Source organism: Microcaecilia unicolor, chromosome 1 (assembly GCF_901765095.1).
Source record: "Microcaecilia unicolor chromosome 1, aMicUni1.1, whole genome shotgun sequence".
NCBI lineage: Eukaryota > Metazoa > Chordata > Amphibia > Gymnophiona > Siphonopidae > Microcaecilia > Microcaecilia unicolor.
The window spans coordinates 250,506,774-250,532,590 of NC_044031.1; the positions used below are offsets into that span (position 1 = coordinate 250,506,774).

A 25,817-nucleotide genomic window follows, 5' to 3' on the forward strand; every position below is an offset into this window, starting at 1 on the left:
TGCCAAAGAACACACATCCCTTCTTGTACTTAAGGTGAGCAGCCCAGGCACCCAGACGCCTTCAACGGACCACATTTTGTCATGCTGGTAACTTTGCCTTATCTCTGCTATCTGAACAAGTGGGTTGTGTCCCTTTCTTACCGGCAGATGGAGGTAGAGATACTGATTTTTTTCAGTGACATCCCAGTTCATACAGTAGGCTGGTGCCTTCGGGAATTCTCCAGTATTTCTCCACCTCCAGCAGTTGGTAATTTTTTTTAATGCAACAGGAAATCTTTATTAAAGTTTGCACAATACCAACAAGCAAATTGAAATACAAGCACAAACACAATTTCTTTTTTTTTTTTCATTTCAAAACGTTTATTAGAATTATATGCCAATACAGCAGCAAATAGTGCACATATGAAAACTTAACCTCTAATATCAATAATACAAAACTCTGGAGCCGTTAAACATAGGCAACTATCCTCAGTGAACCCCCCCCCCCCCCCAAACCCCAGTTGCACAAACACAATTTCAATACAAAGAAAGCCAAATAGAAAGAGTTAAGTAGTACCTTCCTATGTATAAGTATGTTACCAAAATCCAACTCAATTGCAAATTAACTAAAGGAGGGGAGAATTCACACACTGTAAACCCAAAACAGGAGTTAACTACAGCAAGAAGAACCAAGGGAAGTGATTTGTCAGTTAAAGAAAGCCCGTATGCCTCAAAGCCCCCCAAATCTGATTCCACCAGGATTCAGCTTTCCTACCTATGACAATCAATTTCTCTATCATGTAAACATAACTAAGTTTACTTCTCCATAAATTTAAGGGTGAAATATTAGAGTTCTTCCAACTTGCCGCCAATGTCAACTTGGTTGCATTAAGGAAATTTCTACCCAATGTAATTTGCTGCTTATGAAATCCAGAAATGTCCTTGTTGAGCAGGGAAATTCTAGGGTCCCATGGACCAGTAATCCATGAAATCTGAAACTGTATAGATTTACAAAACAAATGCACTTTGGGGCACATCCACCATATATGGCTCAAAGTATCTCGATGTCCACATCGCCTCCAGCCTTCAGCATACAACTATGGAAACCATGTGTTAAGTCGGTCTGGGTTTAAGTACCAGCAGTACAATATCTCAACATTATTCTCTTTGACACTGGAGGCTATGGCAATTTTAGCTAAAGACTGTTCCATTTTCTCTCAGTCCTCTGGTAGAATTGCTGTGTTCAGTTCTCTCTCCCATCACTGTCTGAGCCACATGGGCAGGAAGGGAGTCCCTAAGATAACCATAGATAGTGCCTACTAACTATTTGGCATGCTGAAAATCTTCAAACACATTGTGACAGAACAGTGTGTTTTAAGCCTGTAAAATGTATTGAGTATTTCCTGAAGTGTATTTCTCCTGGTGGTCTGTGAGTGCTTTCTGAGAACCCAGGAGTATGGCCTCAGTAACCTAGAAATAACTGGGGATAATTTGAGAGCGGGAGACTCGCCCAGAGGCGGTTGTGACCCAGACAGTAGGAGGAGGGTGCTAGTGTAGAGCACAAGTGGCTGGTGCAGGTGGACCTGAGCTGTGCTGGGGATAGACCCTCTAAGTGGCCACGGGGTAATCCCAGGCAGGTGGCTAGGCATTTTGTGACTCATATCCTCTAGAAAAGTATATTCCCCCGTCAAATGATCTTTATAGCGTGTGGACGTTAAAAGATGTTTCAGCTACAAATAAGTATATTGATGGGAGGCAGGCAAGTTGTAGTCTCGGGCCAACTCCCTAAAAGTTAGAAAGGTGTCTTCATTGTATGACTGACTCCAATGAGACAGGCCATGGGTCTGCCAATTATTATATACTGAGGGAACCACACCAGGGGGAAACAAAAGATTACAACAGATCGTGTATATCTAGACAGTTGAAAGTCCTGCCTACCACCCATCATGTCCCAGAGTTAAAATGTATGAAGAATCATAGAAGGAATATCAGCTTGTAGCCTGTGATATCGCTTAGGCAATCAGAGTAAATAACTCAAGGACACAGTGCCTATTTGCAGTTGTTCAGTATGTACCCACAGTTTATAAGAATGATTCTGGTACCATCCACTGCCGCTCTAACTTGGGCAGCACGATAATAAACCCATAAGTTGGGAACTCCGAGGCTGAATCCCTGTATAAAACCCTTCTTGCAAATCTAGGCCTTCTGTCACCCCAATAAACCAAAGGATACAAGATTGTAAAGATTCTAAAACAGATTTTGGAATTGCCACCTGAAGGAACAAATATTATTATTATTTTATTATTTATTGCATTTGTATCCCACATTATCCCACCTCTTTGCAGGCTCAATGTGGCTTACAATATATAATGGATAGTGGAAATGAGAGGAGAATTGACATTTAGTATTACAGAAGTATTTTGGGTTGCATGGTAATGGAAAACATGATAGTGATATAATATAAGGCATTCTTAACATTACTAAATATAGATATAAGAGTCTAGGCAGCTCATTCATTTTAATGGTAGTTATCCTGCTAAACCAGGTGAGAGAAAGCCCTTTCCATTGTTCTAGGTCAACTGTTATAGTCGAGAATAGCTTGGGATAATTTGCATCATAAAGATATGAATAGTTGAAATTCCTAAAAATTTCAAACCTTTATTGATCCAACAAAAGAGAAAAGGTGACCTGTAAAGACTGAAGGACACTGTTATTCAAGGTAAGATTAAGCCCTTCAATCTTTCTCATGTTAATCTTAAAACCAGAGACCTGGGAAAAAGCATTTAACTCTCTCAATACATTTGTGAGAGTAATCAAAGGGGAGGTCAAAGACGACAGCACATCATCTGCAAACAAACTAATCTTTTTTGTTTTGTTTTATATTTATTACATTTTCAAAGTTATTCACAAGTATTCACTTGCGTATAGAAATATGGACTAGGAAAGATACCAAAATAGCTACAATATAACTTCACAGAATGGGAAAAAACTACTACTACTACTACTTAACATTTCTAGAGCGCTACTAGGGTTATGCAGCGCTGTACAAATCAACAAAGAAGGACGGTCCCTGCTCAGAGGAGCTTACAATCTAAAGGACGAAATGTCAAGTTGATGCAGTTTAGATTTCTTGAGTAAAGGTGTGGTGGTTAGGTGCCGAAGGCGACATTGAAGAGGTGGGCTTTGAGCAATGATTTGAAGATGGGCAGGGAGGGGGCCTGGCGTATGGGCTCATGGAGTTTGTTCCATGCATGGGGTGAGGCGAGGCACAAAGGGCGGAGCCTGGAGTTGGCGGTGGTGGAGAAGGGTACTGGAAGGAGGGATTTGTCTTGAGAGCGGAGGTTACGGGTAGGAATGTAAGGGGAGATGAGGGTAAAGAGGTAAGGAGGGGCTGTAGATCGAGTGCATTTGTAGGTTAGTAGGAGAAGCTTGAACTGTATGCGGTACCTGATCGGAAGCCAGTGAAGTGACTTGAGGAGAGGAGTGATATGAGTATATCTGTCCAGGCGGAAGATAAGACGTGCAGCAGAGTTCTGAATGGACTGAAGGGGGGATAGATGGCTGAGTGGGAGGCTAGTGAGGAGTAGGTTGTAGTAGTCAAGGCGAGAGGTAATGAAAAAAAGGTAAATAAAAGGCAATCTCCTAGTCACATTAGACCACAAAGTAAAGAGAAGGCAAAGATAACAAGATATGCAAATGCCAGAAGCCTAAGAAATCAGATGGGAGAGTTAGAATATATTGCATTAAATGAAAAGGTAGATATAATAGGTATCTCTGAGACCTGGTGGAAGGAGGATAACCCAGTGGGACACTGTCATACCAGGGTACAAATGATATCATAGTGGAGATTCTTGATTCTTTTTTTCTGGAAAAAAATAAACTTGTTTGAAAGGAGGTAAATTAGTGTCAGGTAAATTCAGAATCTTCACATTTCTTCCCAAGTCTCCATAGGAGCTGACCTAGAACCCTGGGAAGGTTCAAGACCCATAAATTTAAGCATCTAGAGTGGTTTTCAAGTTGTTTCAGTTTCTTATGAATTGCAACCCTATCTCGGGTCAAAATATTAATAGCAGATTTAAATTCCTTAGTGCCTTTTTTTCCAAATTCACAAGTCTCTGAAGATGATCTCTCTCTCGGGCCTCTTGCCTGTGTGCCAAGTCTCTGTATTCACCAAAGAGCTCAAATCTACAGAACATTTAGATGTGGCAGTGTCCATTTTCACAAGTATTGTTCAAATACCTTGCCGGGATACTTCAGGCTTACCACCAGATGTTATTGGTGCCTTCACTGAAGGTGCAACTGATTCCCCCGAAGCTTCATCCCTGTTCGCTGTTGTTGCAGGGAAGGTGCTTGAAGTGACTCTGATGCTACCTCTTCCAGGGTTTCCAACCTGGTAGAGTTGCTCTGACTTGGAGCAGAACTTTCCGCGGTCAATGTCATGAACATGGCTGACTGGGCTAACACTCAAGAAAGCCTGCCCATTCTGGGGGGGGGGGGGGGGGGGGGGGGGGGGAAGACCACATGGGCCAAGGATATCCTCGCTCCTAAGACGCCCCAAGTCTCCACTCTAGGCAGCAACAGCAGGAGATGCACCTGTCTTCGTTGAAGGAAGCTTTTGGGCAAAGGTGTCAATTTGAGGCTGTGTAGCTGGTGGAATAGAAGAAACTGCGGGTTAAGTTGGAGCTTTATCCCTTATTTATGGCGACATTGTAGAAAGAAGTAAATCAGCTTATTCACAATGCTATGCTCAGATCTGCACCACCATCTTAACTCTACTCCCACCAACAAACTGATCTTATTCTCTCTATCTCCCACCTGGATTCTATGAATAGATGGATTTACCCATATACCCATGGCCATAGGTTCCATAATAAGGGCAGAAAGTAACGGGGACTGTGGACAGCCTTGTGCCTTGAGTCAGAGAAAACATAGAGGAGTTACCTCCATTGACCCGAACACAAACTTGCAGGGCCAAACACAGTTCTTTCACCCAAACAAGTGGAGAGATGTTTGTGTACAGTGAGTCGATATCAAAGGTAACTAGGAGAGTATCTGACAAGTCATGATCCAAACCATCCAAAATATTGATGAAGTGTTTGGAATCTCAGATATAGGAGTCAAACTACAAATTTACTTAGGGACTCCAGTACTGACCCATTATCGGAGACAATGGGTCTGCCCGGTGGGTTATTGATGGATTTATGTATTTTTGGTAAAATGTAAATTGTCAGAATTACTGGGGATTTCACAATCAAAAATTCCCTCAGTTTGAATCTCTGTTTAGTAGTGGAAAACACACTAAAAGGTTAGGACTACCTACCGGAGAATACCAAACTTCATAATCCTTACATTCACTACAATTGCTCTCACCAAGAATTATTTCTGTTTTGCAGATCAATATTGCCAGCAGGTAAAAGGCACTGCCATGGGAGCGTCTGTGGCCCCCAACTTGGCAAATTTATATGTTGCATCATTTGAAACTACCTTCCTGGAACGCTCTAAAGGCTTTCAGAGACCGACTGTCCAACCAAATCATATTGATTCAGACAGACAATCAGGTTGCCATGTATTACACCAACAAGCAGGGGGGCACCGGATCTCACCCTCTGTCAGGAAGTCGTCCAGATGTGGCTTTGGGCGCGCCGTCATGGCATGTTTCTGCAAGCCACTTATCTGGCAGGCGTAAACAACAGTCTGGCCGACAGGCTGAGCAGGATAATGCAATCTCACGAGTGGCCACTGAACATGGGTGTCATCTGCAAGATCTTCCAAGCATGGGGCACCCCTTTGGTGTATCTTTTTGCTACTCAGCAATCACAAGGTCCCTCAGTTCTGTTCCAGGCTTCAGGCCCACGACAGACTAGCGTCAGATGCCTTTCTCCTGCATTGGGGAACAGGCATCCTGCATGCGTATCCTCCCATACCTCTAGTAGGGAAGACTTTGCTGAAACTCAAGTGAGACTGCAGAACCATGATTCTGATTGCTCCCTTCTGGCCGCGTCAGATTTGGTTCCCTCTTCTTTTGGAGTTGTCCTCCGAGGAACCGTGGAGATTGGAGTGTTTTCCAACCTTCATCACCCAGAATGAGGGGTCACTTCTGCATCTCAACCTCCAGTCTCTGGCTCTCACGGCCTGGATGTTGAGAGCTTAGAATTTGCCTCCTTGGGTCTTTCAGAGGGTGTCTCCCGAGTCTTGCTTGCTTCCAGGAAAGATTCAACAAAGAGGTGTTACTCTTTCAAATGGAGGAGGTTTGTCGTCTGGTGTGACAGCAAGGCCCTAGATCCTCTTTCTTGTCCTACACAGACCCTGCTTGAATACCTTCTACACTTGTCAGAGTCTGGTCTGAAGACCAACTCCGTAAGAGTTCACCTTAGTGCAATTAGTGCTCATCATCGCCATGTAGAGGGTAAGCCTATCTCTGGACAGCCTTTAGTAGTTCACTTCACAAGAGGTTTGCTTTTCTCAAAGCCCCCAGTCAAACCTCCACCAGTGTCATGGGATCTCAACATCATTCTCACCCAGCTGATGAAAGCTCCTTTTGAGCCACTGAATTCCTGCCATCTGAATTACTTGACCTGGAAGGTCGTTTTCTTGGTGGCTGTTACTTCAGCTCGTAGGGTCAGTGAGGTTCAGGCCTTGGTAGTGCATGCACCTTATATCAAGTTTAATCACAACAGAGTAGTTCTCCGCACACACCCTAAGTTCCTGCCGAAGGTGGTGTCGGAGTTCCATCTGAACCAGTCAATTGTCTTGCCAACATTCTTTCCCCGTCCTCCTACCCACCCTGGCGAAAGCAGTTTGCATACCTTGGAGTGCAAAAGAGCATTGGCCTTTTACATAGAGCAGACAAAGCCCTTCAGATAGTCCACCCAGTTGTTTGTTTCTTTCGATCCCAACAGGAGGGGAGTCACCATCGGAAAACGCACAATCTCCAATTGGCTAGCAGATTGCATTTCCTTCACTTATGCCTAAGCTGGCTGACTCTAGAGGGCCATGTCACGGCTCATAATGTTAGAGCCATGGCTGTGTCAGTGGCTCCCTTAAAGTCAGCCTCTATTGAAGAGATTTGCAAGGCTGCAACGTGGTCATCAGTCCACACATTCACATCTCACTACTGCCTTCAGCAGGATACCCGACACGACAGTCGGTTTGGGCAGGCAGTGCTGCAGAATCTGTTCAGGGTTTAGAATCCAACTCCACCCCCCCTAGACCCATTTTTGTTCTCTTCCAGGCTGCACTCTCAGTTAGTTGTTTATGGTTTCAGGTCAATCTATGTTATGTCCTCACTGTTGCGAGGCCCAATTGACCAATGTTCATTGTTTTGAGTGAGCCTGGGTGCTAGGGATACCCCACATGTGAAAATAAGCAGCTTGCTTGTCCTCGGAGAAAGCAAAGATACTTACCTGTAGCAGGTATTCTCTGAGGACAGCAGGCTGATTGTTCTCACTAACCCACCCACCTCCCCTTTGGAGTTGTTGTTGTTAGTTTGTTTCTGTGCTTTTTGATTAAACTGAATAGCCACGCTCATGCGACGGGTCGGAAGTTGTCCACGCATGCACGGTGTGCGCTGTTCGCGTGCCAGAAGAGTCTGGTAAAACTTTTTAAATTTTACTGTGGAAAATTTGCCGTTTCCTGGGCCGACGTCGACCCACATGTGAGAACAATCAGCCTGCTGTTCTTGGAGAATACCTGCTACAGGTAAGTATCTTCGCTTTATTTTATTTAATTTGCATTTTAATTATAAATGGACTGAAACTTTTCAGTGCATGATCAGGATGATAAATCTTGCCCAGAGTCCATGGATTTTCCAATAGGGCAGAGTTTATCAGGCCACAATAATAAAATCCCTTGAAGTTGGTGTGAACATGGTGTCAACGTCTTACAGGATGGGAGAATTTTGCTAGATCTTCCTTTAATTTACAGGAGATTATTGTTATGATCCCTTAAAATGTGACTTGCAACAGGATCCTCAGATAACACTGTGGGGTTTACAATTGTAGTTTCGATTTATTTTTGTAGTCCATCTCAGTGTGTATTCATTTCGATTTCTAATATCCTCTAGCTTAGAGATAGCCCCACAGAATGTGGATGTGAATGTTCACCCTACAAAGCATGAGGTGCACTTCCTGCACGAGGACTGCATCATTGAACGTGTGCAGCAGCATGTTGAGAGTGCATTGCTGGGTGCCAACTCCTCCAGGATGTATTTTACCCAGGTGAGAACATCTGACAGAGCAGCATGATGGGAAATGAAAAGGTTAATTTGTATACATGCTTTAGCCTCTTCTTGCTAGTAGTACAGGGGCCCTTCAATATAGGAACCCTTGGCATTCTGGGGCATTGTTTGGGTGATACATGTGGGCACCTGGAGGACATTGGTATCTCTTTGCTGCTGTTCACAAAAAGTAATAACTAATTGAAGAATGCACACTTTGTATCACACTAATGTGTGACCCTTTCCTCTTTGTAGACTCTGGCATGTCTGCATGGGACATATGGAGGCTGTGATATTTCTAGACAAAAGTGTTTGGGGTGGCAATGGGGGTGCAAGCTATGTATGCAAAGGGACAAGCCAAAGTAACATTTTTGAGCATCATGCTGCCACATTACAGCCCCCTCCCCTCCCCATTAAATGAGCCATAAAAGTTGTCCAAGGCTTTCTGTGCATAAGGTCCCCCCCAGCCAATTTCAGCCACAGAGTATTTATTTATGTATTTAAGACATTATACCCCGCATTATCCCAATTCAGTATGGCTAACAATTGAGATTATGTAGGCAATAATAAGTGGACATGACTATCATCATAATTATTTAAAAGCAACATTCAAATTCTTCTGTGTGGGAGTGAAGTCTGAATTCTGTACAGCATGGGAAAGAATCTCAGCATCAACCCTGAACCTCCAGTTCTGTAACACAGGAGTAAAGACATTTCTCCTTACAATGCACTATCCAAAAAGAAATATTCAAATTGTGTGTCATCTCAAGAACAGCAACAATACTCTGCTTCCTCTTCTGGACATTTTGTGAATTAAGAGAAAACCACGAAAAAATACTAATAGCCTACATAGCAAACGTACTATTTGATATCAACCCTCACCTATGAAAAGGCAACACTGCTTATAGTGCATCAGGTCCTAGAGCACCTATACACCTCCTGTTGGGAAAATGCAACAAACCAACCTGCTGCTGTTTCCTTCATGGAAACTGCATACTAGCTGAATGTTTCACCTTTATCATACAAAGAGAACACAAACAGATCCTCACCTATCACAGAATAAAGGACTACAAATTAAAAACAGAAGCATGTAGATAAATATTGAAATAGAAGCCCCCCCCCCCCCAAAAAAAAAACTACACTTTACTAGAAAAAGGGAAACAAATGTATTTCCTCGTGTACTTTGCAAATACAATAGGAAAGACATATAATTTCCATATTCCAGTTACTAAACATTTTAAGTAAAGTGGTGTGGTAGCCATGTTAGTTCACTTTTAAAGGTAGTAAATAGAAATAGAGCAAAACAGAGAAAAGAAAATAAGATGCTTTCTTTTTTCATTGGACTAACTTAATATATATATTTTTTTAATTAGCTTTTGAAGGTAACCTTTCTTCTTCAGATCAGAAATGAGCAAATATTGACAAATAGAATATATAAGTGAAACACAAAAGCATTCCAATGACAATCTTACAGAAAGAGGATGGGGTGGGTTTACTGAGAAACAGGGAGAGATGGGTGGGTGAGAGACAGGGAGAGATGGGTTCCTTAACTGGGTTCCTACCCCACAAATTTGTTTATTGCATGATACATCTGTGATTGTGGAGGGAACTCCAATCTCTAGTCTTTTTTTCTGTAAGGCAACTTTGATTGCAAAACACTGCATACTACTCCAATGGGTTCGTCCAGATTTTCCAGCGTTACTTCAATGGCGTAATCAAATGCACAAACTCCTCACCATGGAACATATGTCAGTGGAAAAGAAAAGACCAAGGGCAAAAAAGTGCTTTTTAACTATCTGGCTGCCCTATTTAAATAGCATGAGTATGAGTAATCGTTCCACTTTCTTGAATTCGTTGGAGATATAATTAACAGGGACTATTTAATTTGAACCACCACAGGGCTTGGGTGTAGGGGATTCAGAAGTACTATGGACCTAAGAGGGAGCTGTATAAGAGGATTGGGTGGGGTGGGAGGGTGTTGTGGGATCAGTTTTGTTCTGCCTTAGTTATGCTATTATTGCTGTGTATGAATCTTTGTTATAGTGATATACTAATAAAAATGAGTTATCCTTAAAAGGGACATGCTGAGACATCCTGTGTAGCTGTGGTGTGGCTGGAGGGGATGGCGGGGCCCCTGCGACTGGGAGCTCCTGCCATCTCTCCCTCAGCTGGTTGGGGTCTCTTGGCTCTGGTCCCCTGGTGCCTTTTGATTCTTTTGGCTCTTTGATGGTGACAGTTGGTGGCTTGCGTCTGCTGCTCGCGACAGCTCCATGCCTTCCCTCTGGTGGAATTTCCTTGTCCCTCAAATGAAGGATTGTTTGGGGGGCTTAGGGCTGGCGTGGGCAGTGGGTATAGTTCGCTGCTCGCTGCCAGCGGGGTGCCGGGGGATTGGGGAGGCCCCGGTCGGCTGTGGGGGTGCCAGGGGTCTTTTACTGCGTGAGCTTGGTTGTTCTTGGCAGCTGCATCATGGCTGTGCCGCTGCTGAGTGGGCCAGAGTTCAAACTGAGTGGGTCTATGCATACTCAGGCCCACCCATGGCTCAGGAACTGATAATGTGGGGCATAAATACATTGATAAATAAATAGAGGCTACTTTTATTATACAAGTACTACTAAACGTCAAAAAAACCTTTTCCATAGAAAATTGCTTCTATCTATGCAGTATCAATCAGTTAAAAAAAAAAAAAGTGAAACCATTCTATTTTGCCTCTGTGGATATCCTGAAAACCTGACTGGCTGGGTTCCCCCAGGACAGCTTTGGGAACCACTGGATTAAATGGGACAGAGCCAACATGGATTTAGCCAAGGGAAATCTTGCCTCATCAATCTTCTGCATTTCTTTGTAGGGGTGAATAAACATGAATAAAGATGAAAATAAAAGTGGAGGTATCCCTCTAACCAATATAGTCAGACCTTGTCAGCTTGTTTGAACCAGTCATGAAAGTGCCACTAGATTAGGCTTTCCAATTGAAGTGGATATAGGAAGGAGTAAGAGAAAACTGGCAGGTCAAAAATGTTTTATGTAAAAATTATTTAACAATTTTGTACATGCAGTTCTTCATCTATTGTATTCTTGTACATAAATCAAACAAATATTACTCAGTTCTGTACACTATAATCTTTGTCATTCTCTTCCCCTCAGACTTTATTGCCTGGAGCCTCAGTCTCTTCTAAAGAGCTTGGTAAGGCTGTGGCCAGCTCCTCCTCAGCAGAAGGGAAGAGTGAGAAGGTGTACGCACACCAGATGGTTCGCACTGATTTTCGGGAGCAGAAACTTGATGCTTTTTTGCATCCAGTAAGCAAGCCACAGGCTCCTGAGCCTAACACAGTAGCCCCAGCAGCCAGCATTACTGAACCTTTGTTTCCTGCAGCTGCACAACCAGATACCATGATGGAAGAGCTCCAAGACTCGGACATGATGGAAGCTGCTGCAGATCTCACGAGGCCGGAGGATACAGCATTGAAGTCAGCAGGTCGGAAGGAAAGTGAATGCACGTCACCTGACATTGTTCCACCAAGGTAAAATGATTCAGGGCTAGAAAAATCTGTTGTGATTTGGGCACACAAAAGTGATCTTCCTTGTCTGTACCTTTTTATTTTTATCTTCACTAATTGTGATGGTCCTTATGGAAGGATTGAAAAGCTCAGAATCATACATCTCAAAAAATACTAAGGGATAAATATTCAACCAGCAGCAGTCAACGTTATGCCCGGATATTCAGCTCTGGGCCATGTCAGGGCACTGGCATTGAGTATCTGAGTTTATGTGGCTGACTTCTCTTATCTGGCTGAGTGCGAAATTCAGCACTTAACCACCTAAGTAAAAGCAGATAAAGATGGAACTCTGCTTTATGCAGTCTGATTTGTACAGTTAACTGAAGTGGTTAAATGCTGAATATCAGCACATAACCACATAAGTGCTGATTCTGCCCACAGAATTGCTGGCTATGAGTTTGGCAGTTACGCTGTTCAGTTGCAGTAACCATTTAAATGGTGCTGAATGTCAGTGGATAGCCCTGCACAAGTAATTTACCTGGCGAGGAGCCTCTCCTGACTGGTTAAATTACTTTGAATATCAACCCCTATGTGTTTTTGTATGATATGCCTTAAAGTAGACAAGACAGTAGGGTTGTGTTGGGCAAGGTTAGATCCTGAAGTGCAGAAGTGTGAATATTCACTTTATAATGATTTGTTTATTAGTTCTATTTTTGGCACCTAAAAGGACCTACCACCTGCTGTAAGCTCAACATCTCTAGTCCATACATCATTAGATAGTTTTAAAAATAGAAATGCCTTCATTTCATTCCCTATACTCACTCCCAGCTGCTGAAGTTCATTGTGGGCTATTTTTTTTAACCTGTATTCTGGACATTCTTATGTCTTTGCTTTTCTCAGACTTTCCAAATGTAAGTGATCTTGTTCTGTAGAAGTCAATATTCAAAAGGTTTGTTCAGCTAACTTTAGTTGTTAAGTGGTTGAAACCATAGGAGCCAACTTTTCAAAATAATTGGGGGTGCTGAATTTTTTTTTTAACAGGTGGTGCATTCCCCATCCCCTCCCTCCCCCTCCTCTGAGTTCCAGGCCCCCCTCCTCCGAGTTCCAGTACCCCCCCTCTCCTCCGAGTGCCAGTCCCAACCCCAGCTTGACCTCTTCTCCCACAACAGTCCTCCGCTGTTCCGTCCTCGCCTTCCTGCATGCCGCCCAGAATTTTAAAACTCATCTTACCTCAGGGTCCCGGCAGCAGCAGTGAAAGGCGAGCAGGCTTGGCGCTTCAGCTCTGGTCCCGCTCCTCTGCCGGGACCCCGAGGTAAGATGAGTTTTAAAATTCTGGGCGGCACGCAGGAAGGCGAGGACGGACCGGCGGAGGACTGAGGGAGAAGAGGGCGGGCACCGGGCAGGTAGGCTGGCTGGGAAGGGAACTTCCGACTTCTGGTGGGTGCAGAGCCGGTCCTAGGGTTTCTGGCGCCCTCCTGCAGCCTATTAGTCGGCGCCCCTACCCATCCAGGGGTGGGATCACTATGGATCCGCCCCTACAGTAGTCACAACCCCTTTTACCAGCCATGGCATCATTGAAAACATTACACCAGTATAGAAGAAAAATGGTTTTTTTTCCATTATAAATAATTTCTGTAAGCTGTTACACTCCATTATACTCTAAATGACACAAACCAAATTAGCATACAGACCATGAATTATGAGAACAGACAGTCTTGCCAACTCTGAAAAACAATGTGTTAGCAAAATCTCAGAATCTAACAAACAGATCCCTATTCAGACACTTGGCCTTACAGTCACACATGCAGAACAGAAATAGCCCCTCTTCAAATTCTTCAAAAATTAACCTGAAATCCTAAGAAGTTAGACTCTGCATGCAGCACAATACCAGAAAAACAGAAAGAAACACATTGCTGTACATTGCAAAATAAGATAGTAGATGTAGCAGATGTAAATTCTGAAAGTGGACATATTCCAAACACTAAAATTAAAATAAAATAATTTTTTTCTACCTTTGTCTGGTGACTTTTTTTTCTGATCATGCTGGCCCAGTATCTGATTCTGCTGCTATCTGTCCTCTTAACTCCGTTTCCAGGGCTTCCTTTCCATTTATTTCTTTACTTTCCTCCTTTCTTCTTCATTTCTTGCTGTATATCCATAAGTAAAAGCTGGGTCCTCACCAGACTTGACTGTCCAGTGGATCCAGCTTCTGCCTATTTTCTCCATCCATGTGCAGTTTTTCTCCTCTCTTCCTTTTCCCTCATCTCCTTCTTCTCTTCCCTCTATCCACCCATGTCCAGCAACCCTCCACTGCCCGCCCCTCCATCCATGTCCAGCAACTCTCCTCTCCCCTCCATCCACCTATGTCCAGCAACTCTCTTCTCCCCTGCCCTCCATCCATCCATCCATATCCAGTAATTCTCCTCTCCCCCCTGCTGCCCCCCTCCATCCATCCATATCCAGCAATTCTCCTCTCTCTCCCCTGTACTCCCCTCCCCTCCATGTCCAGCAAGTTCTCCTCTCTGCCTGGGCCCTGCCCTCCAATCCATGTCCATCCATGCTCCTCTCTCCCCTGCCCACCTCCACCCATCTATATCAAGCAATTCTCCTCCCTCCCCTCCATCATGTCCAGCAATTTCTCCTCTCAGCCTGCCTGGGGCCTGCCCTCTCATCCATCTCCATCCATGCTCCTCTCTCCCCTGCCCACCTCCATCCATCTATATCAAGCAAATCTCCTTCCTCCCCTCCATCATGTCCAGCAATTTCTCCTCTCTGCCTGCCTGGGGCCTGCCCTCTCATCCATCTCCATCCATGCTCCTGTCTACCCTGCCCACCTCCATCCATCTATATCAAGCAAATCTCCTTCCTCCCCTCCATCATGTCCAGCAATTTCTCCTCTCTGCCTGCCTGGGGCCTGCCCTCTCATCCATCTCCATCCATGCTCCTGTCTACCCTGCCCACCTCCATCCATCTATATCAAGCAAATCTCCTTCCTCCCCTCCATCATGTCCAGCAATTTCTCCTCTCTGCCTGCCTGGGGCCTGGCCTCTCATCCATCTCCATCCATGCTCCTCTCTCTGCTGCTCACCTCCATCCATCCATCCATATCAAGCAATTCTCCTCCCTCCCGTCCCCTCCGTGTCCTGCAATTTCTCCTCTCTCTCCCCCTGCCCTCTCGCTCCCATGTCCACCTTCCCCTTGTATTTAAATTTACCTCCGACGACGTCACAGCAACTGCTCATGCTCAGCGTCAGTGAAAAAGCTGCCCGACGTCTCTAGCCAATCCCTTCGCTCGTTCGTTCCCTCTCAGTGTGTCCCGCCCTCGCGGAAATGATGTCAGACGAAGGCGGGACACTGAGGGAAGGAACGAGCAAAGGGATTGGCTAGAGACGTCGGGCAGCTTTTTCACTGATGCTGAGCATGAGCAGCTGCTACGACGTCGTCGGAGATAAATTTAAATCCCCCAAGGCGGCGCGGGTACTGGCGCAAGAATCCGAGGGCTGAGGAGGTAAGCAGTGGCGGTGCCTTCCAGGTCGGCGCCCCCTGACAATGCCTGGGCGTGCAAAAATATTGGGGGTGCTCGAGCACCCACAGAACCCACGGAGTCGGCGCCTATGGTTGAAACTTTATGGTTAAAATTCCCTCCCATTTACTCCAAACTAGCTAAATTTTGTGCAGGCAGGTTATAGCAACACAAAATGTAGCATTGCAAAATATAGCCGGATAAAAAAAAGGTGACACCAAGTGCTTTCCTTGACACAGTTTCACTTTGTCCACTCAGCACTGGCTAGAGAGAGTTAGCTGGGTAACTGTGCGAATGAATAGCATACCTGAAATTGGTCTACATTACCCAGTTTTTCAGATATATCTAGAACACACAGTCATAAGTTGAATATCTGGTTAAATTGTCTAGTTATCTTTGATGTTTAGTGGCTTTTTTGAATATAGACCTCATGGTGTGTAGGTGCAATACAGATAACACATATTTGGGGTGTTGTTGAGGTACCTGACACTTAGTATAAATTCTGAAATAAATGAGTCCCAAACAAGACTAACATGACTAAGTGAAGTGTCAGAAGCAAATATGCCCCCCCTTAGCCTTAGACCCAAGCCTACTAACCCCAAATAATAGAAAGAACTAACTCCACACCCACGTATTATATAAATAGGGCAATTATTTTATTTACAAGATCAGCAAAGATAATGTTCAGAGAAGGCAAGATTAAAGATACAGGAAGCCATATCATAGAACTAGCTTAGAGTAAACACACCTAAATCCCTAACTAGACTCTGAAGTACAAAGAGTCACTCTGACCCACAGCACGGATATACAGAAACATGGCTCACATACAACCTGATGCAGATAACTGCGTGTTCCTCAGATGATCAGTCTGGTCCAACACAGTCTTGCTCCTCAGGCAGGATGTTGATACAGCAGCCCCAAAACTCTGAAAAGAGCCCCTGTTTATGGAGAAATCACAAACTGCAGCTTTACTAATGGTGCACTTTCTGGCCTTGTGGGTGACGTCCACATAGCATTGTTATCCTCATTGTTGTGACTTCACTGGCACAAAATTGAGGGGGCACCTGGGTAAAGAGCCAGGGATCATAACCAATGTGCAGTTTTGCCAGCCACAGTGTCTCTCCAGTTGCAAGGGTAATTCCAAAAGTTCTTGGCTGTTCTGGCCATGATGTTGATTTTGGATAACATCCTTGTTATTCCTGTACACTGAGAATCTTGTCAGCAGTCTTTTGTCTGTATGCAAGGCCGAGGTTTTAGAGATGGAAAGTCTGGGTCCGCATATGAAAGTCAGGCTATTGATGTTGGATAGTGCCATGTGTAATACTTCTATATATCTTTGTTATATAGGAGACACGTATATAGTGCTTCATAGTGCTTGACAAACCCTATCAGTTCAGGAGAGGATAGTTTATTTGGTTGCAGTTTACTTCGAGATTGGCAATCTGAATGTCAGAACTTGTATCATCAAAAATAATAAAGCAGGTTGCTGAAGGGTATGTCAAATTATTCAATTCAAGAAAAAGCTAGTTTTCAGTGTAGAAAAGGGAGCAGCAGGCTTAGAATTCAAGATAATTGTCTAGCTAGGTAAACTTTCATGCTCCGAACTCCATGTTGAGTTGATGGCTTTTAAATTTGAGTGGGTTACAAACTAGTTTTCTTTCCTGAGGACACTACTGCTGCCGCTGTTTTTGGACTCATTGGTTTCCAGTTATACTGTTCATTTAAAACACGAGTTTTACCATGGATATATAGGGCTGGTACCAGTGGACTACAATTCCTCAGAAGTTAATCATGTTGGTATCAGCAGGTCAGTTGGTCATAGCTGGAGAGTGGGTACTCTCCAGCAAGTCTACAGGGACTTAGGAATCTGAATGGTTGGGCAACAGCCTCTCTAAAGTTAGTGATCATTATAGAGCTTGATTGTAAAAATGTGGGGGTGGGGCTGGTGTTGGATTATGTGTGGGATCCTAAAATTTATTTATTTGGGAGAGTAAAGAACCAAGGAGGCATTTAAAAATTGTCTGAGATGTATCCTGTAAACAGTAATCCTTCCACAGCTAGTAACTTGGTTGTGTCCTTAACAGTGTTAAACAAGAATAACACAGAATGGATGGGCCAGTTAGGAAAGAGTATGTGGATAGTGTGTTCACCATGCCAGCATGATTTGTTTACTTTAAGATAACGGCTGAATATCGCCACTAAATGGATAAATTTAAAGCCCACCTTTGCTCTGCCCCCAAACCAGACACTTCTTAACCTGTTTATACTCAAATTTTTATTTTCACCCTAGATTTCTAAATCAGTTTTGGAGCCCTATTCTATTATCACTGAAAAAGTCCAGGTTATAGAGGATATGAGGAGGGATGTAGGAGGAGATAAGAGGACAGGTAATAGGAGCTGCAGAGGCAAAGAGCATGTAGTAGATGCTTGAATTGTAAGAAGAAATGGTTATTGAACTAATGTAGTGACTTGAGAAGAGGATTTCTGTGATGGTAATTTCATTAGAGAAAGCTAACTAACAACTACAGCTGAATTTTGAATAGATTGTAATGGAAAGAGATGATCCGGTGGAAAACCTGTGAGCTGCAGGATGTAGAGTGAAGGGGTTTTCAACCTGGTCCTCAAGTACCCCATAGCCAGCCAGGTTTTCAAGATATCCTCAATAAACATGTTTGAGTTTGCATATAGGTGTGTAAATAAATCTCATACATATTCATTGTGAGTACCCTTAAAATCAGGGGTGAAAACCCCTGCAGTAGTCTAAGCAGGAAATGATGAACAGATGGCTAAGAACTTAGTTGCATGTTGAATAAAGGATGGACTTTGGTGGTGGTAGAGAAAGAAACTCATTTTTCTTAGCAGCATTTTGGATGTGTACAAAGGAGGAGAGTGAAGTCAAAGATGACTCCAAAGTTAGAGACGACTGTGTTATTCATGGAGATGGAAGGAAGGAGTGGGTATGGGGGAAAGATAACATCTGTCTTGGGCATATTCATTTAAAGTGGGAGTAGGACATGCAAACAGCATTGTTGGACATATTCAGATCTGTGTAGTCATGAAAGCATATGTACTGCAATCTCTCTTTTCTTGGACCTCATGAAACATATCACAATTTACAAGACTCCATTTTTCTTTAGGATTGGTATTGCTCCTATAACTCTATGGTTCATGCCTTGAAAGAGACTAGTGAGGTTGCTGGTAACAGTTTGACTATAGAATTTTCTTTGAAAAGGTTCTGGTTTATATGTATACCTATTACTTTTCATTGTGAAGTTTGTAGTGTAACCTTGTTCTCCATCCCTTCTTTTGTAAAATAAAATCAGGAAGCGCTTGCGGAAAGTCTCCGATGTGGAAATGACAGAAGACAGTGCTGGATCAGAGGTGACTGCTGCCTGCTCTCCTCGGAGGAGGATTATTAACCTAACCAGTGTGTTGAGCCTACGACAAGAAATCAGCGATGAGTCACTAAAAAGTAAAGGCTCTTATATTTGATTTTGAACGTACAAAAGTAATTATTGAACTTTAAATATAATCTTAATACTCGTTTGTTAAAGTATATATCCTTTAAAAAACTGATGGTGTGCCTTGACAATTTTTGCACCTTGTCAGAGTGCTGCGAGATGAAAAAGGTTGAAAATCACTGCCTTAAAGATGGAGACCTTTTCATAAGTCTCCAAATTAAAAAAAAAAAAATTTTTTAAGAGAAACAAACAAAAAAAAACCTCCATGTTTTTTTCCTGAAAGTACTTTTGAGATGTTGCCTTCCAAATTAGCTTAAAGAATGAGCTACCAGCAGATAGGGGAAACTATCTTTCGCAAACCATCAGGTTTTTTTCAGGATATATACATTATCGTTTAACAAATGAGTATTAAGATTGTGTTTAAAGTTCAATAATTGCATTTGTAATCACTGTGTTATCTTTATAGTTGAGTATTTTTATTGAAGACACAAGTTGGCAATAGGGCAACAAACACTTCAAAGATAACAAAATTACCCACAAATAACATGCATTCAAAATCATGAAAGAAATGCGGCACTGGGCCCCCTTTTGTTCTGGGTCTTCGGTTGCAAGAAGTCAGTCTGCTCCTGCCCACGACACACCTGGGAAGCAGCTGCAGTCCACTGGTTGAAAAACACTGCTCCTTTGATATGCTCATGGCAAAGTGAAGAATTAGGGATGGGTGTGGGATTGATAAATTTATCGGTGTGTTTGGACAGTTAAGTTCCGATACCATATTTTAAAACATTGCAATTTGAACTGATACACCAAGTATATTTCTCTCCGTGTCAAATCTTCTGCTCTAAATTGTCACAGACAGATATGTGACATATAAGAAAGAGGTGGGTACTTTGAAGCACTCCTAGAATTGCTCTAGGGTCAGGGCCTTTTGATGGAGAATGGATAGGTATTTGGAGGGGATTTTGGGGCAAGAAGTTCATTTAGGGGCAGATTGGATTATTATGGATAGGAAAAGCCCATTGGAGATAAAGGGAAAGCAGGTCAGATTGTTCATTAGGAAAGCAGAGGTGGTGAAGGAAGAACATTTTTTCAGTTGGCGTCAGGAGGATCTGCTCTTGTTAGAATCAGCTCAGTGCTCTGCACCATTTCATACTTATGGAACAGAACAAGGCAAGAAGGAAGAGCAAACTTCTATGTATTCAATCCCTTTCACCCTGCATTAGGAGTAATGTTTTGAACACCTTTGATTGCTAGTGGGTTGTTTGAAGGGGTGTTTTCTGTTGTGTAGTGGAAATGGGGGAGGGAGAGAGGAGAAGGTCTGGGTCGGATGGTGGGTGAGGAGGCGAGTGCGTTCCTGTGCTTCACTGTGTGGCAAGTATGAGAGAAGGGAGGGATTGGGAAGGTTCTTATGTATGTCTTTAGTACAGTTGGCAGCGGAGGTGAAGAACCAACACACCCCAAGGGCTGCTTGGGTTTTTAACATGATGATGTTGGATTGATTGTGAGGGAAGGAGGGTAAGGGGGTAAATAATAACAGTTAGCATTGAATAAGAGATTGTAGTCCCTGGCTATTGGTTGTTTGCTAAGTTATATTGAGAAATTGAACCCACAACAACAATCAACAGCTTTCAGATTGGGTTCCAGTTAGGTATTGGCCTGCAAATTTGAGACATTCCCCGCCCTCTCTGTTCCCTCCTTACCCCCTTTTTTCCCCTCCCTCCTTTTGTTTCTTGTCTTGGGTTATGTGTTATTTTTGATTGCATGATTGATTCTTTTCTATTTTTAATGGTGTTCTTTTCTTAAATTTGTGTTGAATTGTTTTTATTATAAACTGCTTTGACCTTTTACCTAAAGCAGTATATCAAACTTCTAAGTAAACAAACAATGTTAGCAAACAGATTATTAATACATAAAAAGTACATGTGGCAAACAAAATTGTGTATTATTTTTTTTGGACTGTGCATAGGCATTCCCAGGGACATGGTTGGGCAGAGTGGAGGTAGAGTTGGGATGTTCACATATGTTTTATAAAGTGTGCAAGTGCACACATAGAAAGCACACATATTTACACCATCTTCAGAGCAGATATAAATTTGTGCACTGTTGGGGCTAGTTCTGGGAGCCTATTTTTTACTTTTTTCGTAGGTGCTGTGCTACAAAATGTACTCCTTCAATGTCCAGAACCTGGGGCTTTCTCCAGCTGACACATTTTCACATTGGGTAGCAACTAGTCATTGGGAGACAAAGCTTAACCTCTGTTTCAGAGATTTCTGGTAAAGGTGCAACCAGGATAACCACTAGTTTAGTTTATTTGGAACTTGATATACCGCCCTTCAATGAAAAATTAGAGCAGTGTATAATAAAATCAATACAATAGAAAGTAACTACATAAAAATAAAAATAGCTTGAAGGGAAATAATTACGTATATCTGTTCCAGGACGAGAAACAGAGCCAGATCAATCAAGGAGTGAGGAAAGGAAAGGTCTGGGAGAACAAGTAAGTTTTAAGGAGGGCCTGAAATTGGGAATAGGGTTGTTCACAGTGAAGTTCCATGGGATGGGCATTCCAAATGGAGGGAGTGACACACAAGAAGGCTGAGTAGTGGGTTGATTCTAGACAAGCAGTGAACAAGGGGACGTGTCAACTGGAAAGTCAAGGCTGAATGCAAAATCCTGGAGGAGAGTGTAGGGGGAAATAAGGGCAGAGAGATAGGGTTACTGAATGTAAGACTTTGTGAGCCAAGGTAAGAATCTTAAATTGTATGCAAAAAGGTACAGAAAGTCAGTGATGGTGGGCAAGAAGGCGAGAGACATGATCAGACATAAGAACATAAGAATAGCCATACTGGGTCAGACCAGTGGTCCATCTAGCCCAGTATTCTGCTTCCAGCGGTGGCCAATTCAGGTCACAAGTACCTGACAATCCCAAATAGTAGCAAGATTTATGTTACTGATACATGGACAAGCAGTGGCTTTTCCCTATGTCTATCTCAATAGCAGACTATAGACTCTTCCTTCAAGAACTTGTCCAAACCTTTTTTAAACCCAGATATACTAACTGCTGTTACTAAATCCTCTGGCAATGAGTTCCAGAGCTTAACTATTCATTGAGTGAAAAAATATTTCCTTCTGTTCGTTTTAGTACGATGTAACGTCTTTGAGTGTCTCCTAGTCTTTGTACTTTTTGAAAGAGTAAAAAATCAATTTACTTTTGCCCATTCTACACCACTTAGTATTTTGTAGACCTCTATCATATCCCCCCTCAGCTCTTTCATTTCCAAACTGAAGAGTCATAACCTCTTTATATGAGAGGAGTTCCATTCCCTTAATCATTTTGGTCGCCCTTCTTTGAACCTTTTCTAATTCTGCTATATTTTTTAAAGATATGTCGACAAGAATTGCACACAATACTCAAGGTGTAGTTGCACCATGGAGCGATATAGAGGCATTATAATGTTCTTTGTCTTATTTTCTATCCCTTTCCTAATTAATTCCTAGCATCCTGTTTGCTTTTTTGGCTTCCGCCACACACTAAGCAGAAGATTTCAGCGTATTGTCTACGATGACACCTAGATCTTTTTCTTGGGTGCTGACTCCTAAGGTGGATCTTAGCATCAAGTAACTATGATTTGGATTATTCTTCCCAATGTGCACCACTTTGCTTTTGTCCACATTAAATCTCATCTACCATTTGGATGCTTACATCTTCTTGCAATTTTTCACAATCCACATGCATTCTAATAACTCTAAATAGTTTTATGTCTTCAAATTTAATCACCTCACTCATCATTCCCATTTCCAGATCTTTAATAAATATGTTAATTAGCGCCGGTCCCAGTACAGATCCTTGGGGCACTCCACTATTCACCCGTCTCCACTGAGAGAATTGGCCATTTAACCCTACCCTCTGTTTTCTATCCATCAATCATATTCCTATTCCACAAGAGAACATTGCCTCCTATCCCATGGGTTTTTAATTTTCTTAATTACTTAATTTTCATAGGCATCTCTCATAAGGGACTTTGTCAAATGCTTTCTGAAAATCTAGATACACTACATCGACCAGTTCATCTTTATCCACATGTGAGCATGTGAGAGCAAATGGATAGCAGTCACTGAAGAACACGGCCGATGGCGGCAATATCACTGCACTGAAACTGCTGGGACATCAATGTAGACCGAGACCCCCTGGAAGCCAACAGGGCCGATGACACCAGTCCATGGGAGACAACTCAAGCAGCGAAGAATTAGAGCATACCTGAGAGAGCCCTTGGAGGCGCTGAGAAAGAAGGAATTTGCCAGGAGTTATTGCCAAGGGCCGCCCGCTGTCCCAAGTGATCCGTCAGGACAAAACAATCCCATGGTACAACGAAAAACTGAAAGAACTAATGCAGAAGACAAGAACGAGCATGGAGAGAAAATAAAAATGAATATACAATAACCACATGGAAGGAAACACTAAAGAGGTACAAACATAAAATAAGACAAGCCAAAGAAAAATCTTTAAAGAACAAATAGGTTTTGACTATAAAGACACGAGGAAACTATGCAAGTTCATAAACAATCTACTAGACATCAAAACAGTAAAAACAACGAAGAAGACCTCCCACCAGCAGATGAACTAGCCAAATATTTCGAAGAAAAGATCAACTTACCAAAAAATCTACCTCAGGAAGATAACAACCTTGAAACCTTCATAAATGAACTAGATCCACCCCCAGCTGAAACACCAGCAAACCGGACTTGATGTAATCTCCAGCATGAGTACAGAAGAAGAGTGGGAAATGGACCAATGACTCCAGGAGAAATGGGAGTTAAATTTAAAGAACCACTTTATTGAATGACTCGACACAGACACCTGTGTTTCGGCCAGAAGGCCTGCCTCAGGAGTCTGAGGTTTGGTTGTAGTGGGTTGAGATGGTAACGATCGATGTCCCCAGCGAACTTCTCCTCCTTCTCCTCTATCCGTACAATCCAGCAGCAAACGTGAAAAAGTAGAGACCCATTTAGCAGTACCGGAAGTTGAGACAGTGAATATTATTCGAAGACAATTGTTTTCTAAAACCAAAACTTGGCCAGGAAAAGGCCCTTTAGTATCATCCAAACATACACACAGCACATTTCATATCGGTACTGCTAAATGGGTCTCTACTTTTTCACATGTGTCGAGTCATTCAATAAAGTGGTTCTTTAAATTTAACTCCCATTTCTCCTGGAGTCATTGGTCCATTTCCCACTCTTCTTCTGTACTGTTGTTTTCACGTGGGAGCTAGTGTTCATCCACTTAGGTGGATATCTCCAGCATGAAGCATTAATTATTATCAAATGTCTTGTGGTATGGTTCCCTGAAGAAGAATACCGAAACCGTACCGTTTGCATCAACACGCAAGCTGGAGCATATATGTTAAAGATAAGTGTTTTTGTGCACTTCATGAAAAATTATGATTTAAGAGGAAATGGTACATGACAAGAGTCTATTAGGTTTAAGCACAAAATAAAAATACAAAAAAGTAAATATATTTTTTCACGGGGGTTTTTCTAGTCGATGATGACTTTTTGTTTGTGCAACAAAAATCTTTGATAATAGTTGCCGCATTAGTTGAGACTTTTTCCCCCTTTTCTAATATAGACACCATAGTACATGAACATGTAGCCACATATGTGCAAAAATTAGTTTATATAAAATTACCCTCCCAAATTAAACTCACCTGTTTTCAAAAATCTGACTGTACTCATGCCTAAGACCTGCTTCCAGTTGCTTGCCTTTGACACAAATACTTTATTGTCTTTTACAAACCTGTGTTGGTATATGTGTCTTCATTTTTAGATGTCCTGTGTTTCAGGTCTGCAAGAGATGCTGGGCAGCCTGACATTTGTTGGTTGTGTGAATCCTCAGTGGGCTTTGGGACAGTATCAGACTAAACTATACTTGATGAATACAACCCAACTCAGGTAGGTGGGCACCAACACTGCTCGGGAGTTGAAGATGCTAATGTTTAAATGTTCCATAATACTGTGTTATGAATCAGTTTGTGAGGCCAGATTTGAGGTTTTTAATTCAGGAATAAAGTTCTCTTGATTCATCTTCCTCTTAAACAAGCTATCTTGCGTTTCCTGACGTTCAGGCTGATAGTTCATGTTGCCATTTTTCCTGGTTGCTTTTATTTTTGTCTTGTTCTTAAACTCTTTTCTTTTGAGCTCATTCTTTTACAGTTTATGCTATCCTGATAGATTTTGGTAGCAGGCATGACCAAGGAAGAGGAAATTTCAAATTACATCTCAGTCCTAAAATAAAAACAGAAGAGCATATGTGGGCATTTCTTTTCAAACCATCCATGTTGGGTGAAGGTCCACAGGCTTTCCATCAATTTTCAAAGCAGAGGTTCGTGGACATTTGTTCCTGCTTTCGCTTAGGTACATTTTCAGCAAAAACAAAAAACTGTATATAGATTTTTCAATATTTTCCTCCCCCAACCAAGACATGCTGCTGGGAATGCTTCCTTTTAATGTGGCTAACTGGTTAAGCTGCATGCTTCCAGCCAGATTGAGAGAGGGCAACTTGTAGGCAGCCAGTTGACATGTATAAAATGTCTCTTGTACCAATGACTTTGAAAAGTGCCTTATTTAGGTGTAATTTTATAAATAGTTTTTTTACATGTAAATGGCCTGTTATAGTTACCTTTTTTCTTTTCTTTCTTATTTTTACTTCAATTAATTCAAAGTGGAGAAAAAGACCTCAGCAGTCCCTGCATGGCGATACTGTGCTCAATGTGCTCAAACGCCAGCGTTCCTCGGACTCCGTTATAATCCTTGGTCTTAAAAAACTCCACTTCTGTATAATGAAATATATATGTATGTAATATTCAATCGTGATATTTCTTTCCTCAAATCTTGATATTATAAATATTACTTAATGTTACTTAGCTTTTGATCTTGCCCTTCTGGGGCTCTCTGTTTCGCTATGTAGTATAAGCTTCCTCAAGGGGCCAAGTAACTGTTGGCAAATCACAATATCTACAATCAAACAGAATAATACCACATAAACCTTAGTGTAGATAATCATTAAATACATAAGACATCTAACCACTAACCTTACAACATGGCGTCTATTTACTCATATAACACCCGCAGTGAAAGCACCACCC

At 42.4% G+C, this 25,817-nt stretch overlaps 1 protein-coding gene across 1 annotated transcript in view; it reads left to right on the forward strand.

Annotated features, from left to right (window-relative positions):
• Positions 1-6: 6 nt before the first annotated feature.
• Positions 7-25,817, forward strand: part of MLH1 (mutL homolog 1) — a 52,793-nt gene continuing 26,982 nt past the window's right edge. Inside the window, exons 1-5 of the mRNA XM_030205536.1 lie at positions 7-34; positions 8,042-8,195; positions 11,336-11,712; positions 18,535-18,683; positions 24,516-24,624. Of these exons, the coding sequence (XP_030061396.1) occupies positions 8,181-8,195; positions 11,336-11,712; positions 18,535-18,683; positions 24,516-24,624 (650 nt within the window). The 5' untranslated portion in view covers positions 7-34; positions 8,042-8,180. The remainder of the gene's footprint in view (positions 35-8,041; positions 8,196-11,335; positions 11,713-18,534; positions 18,684-24,515; positions 24,625-25,817) is intronic.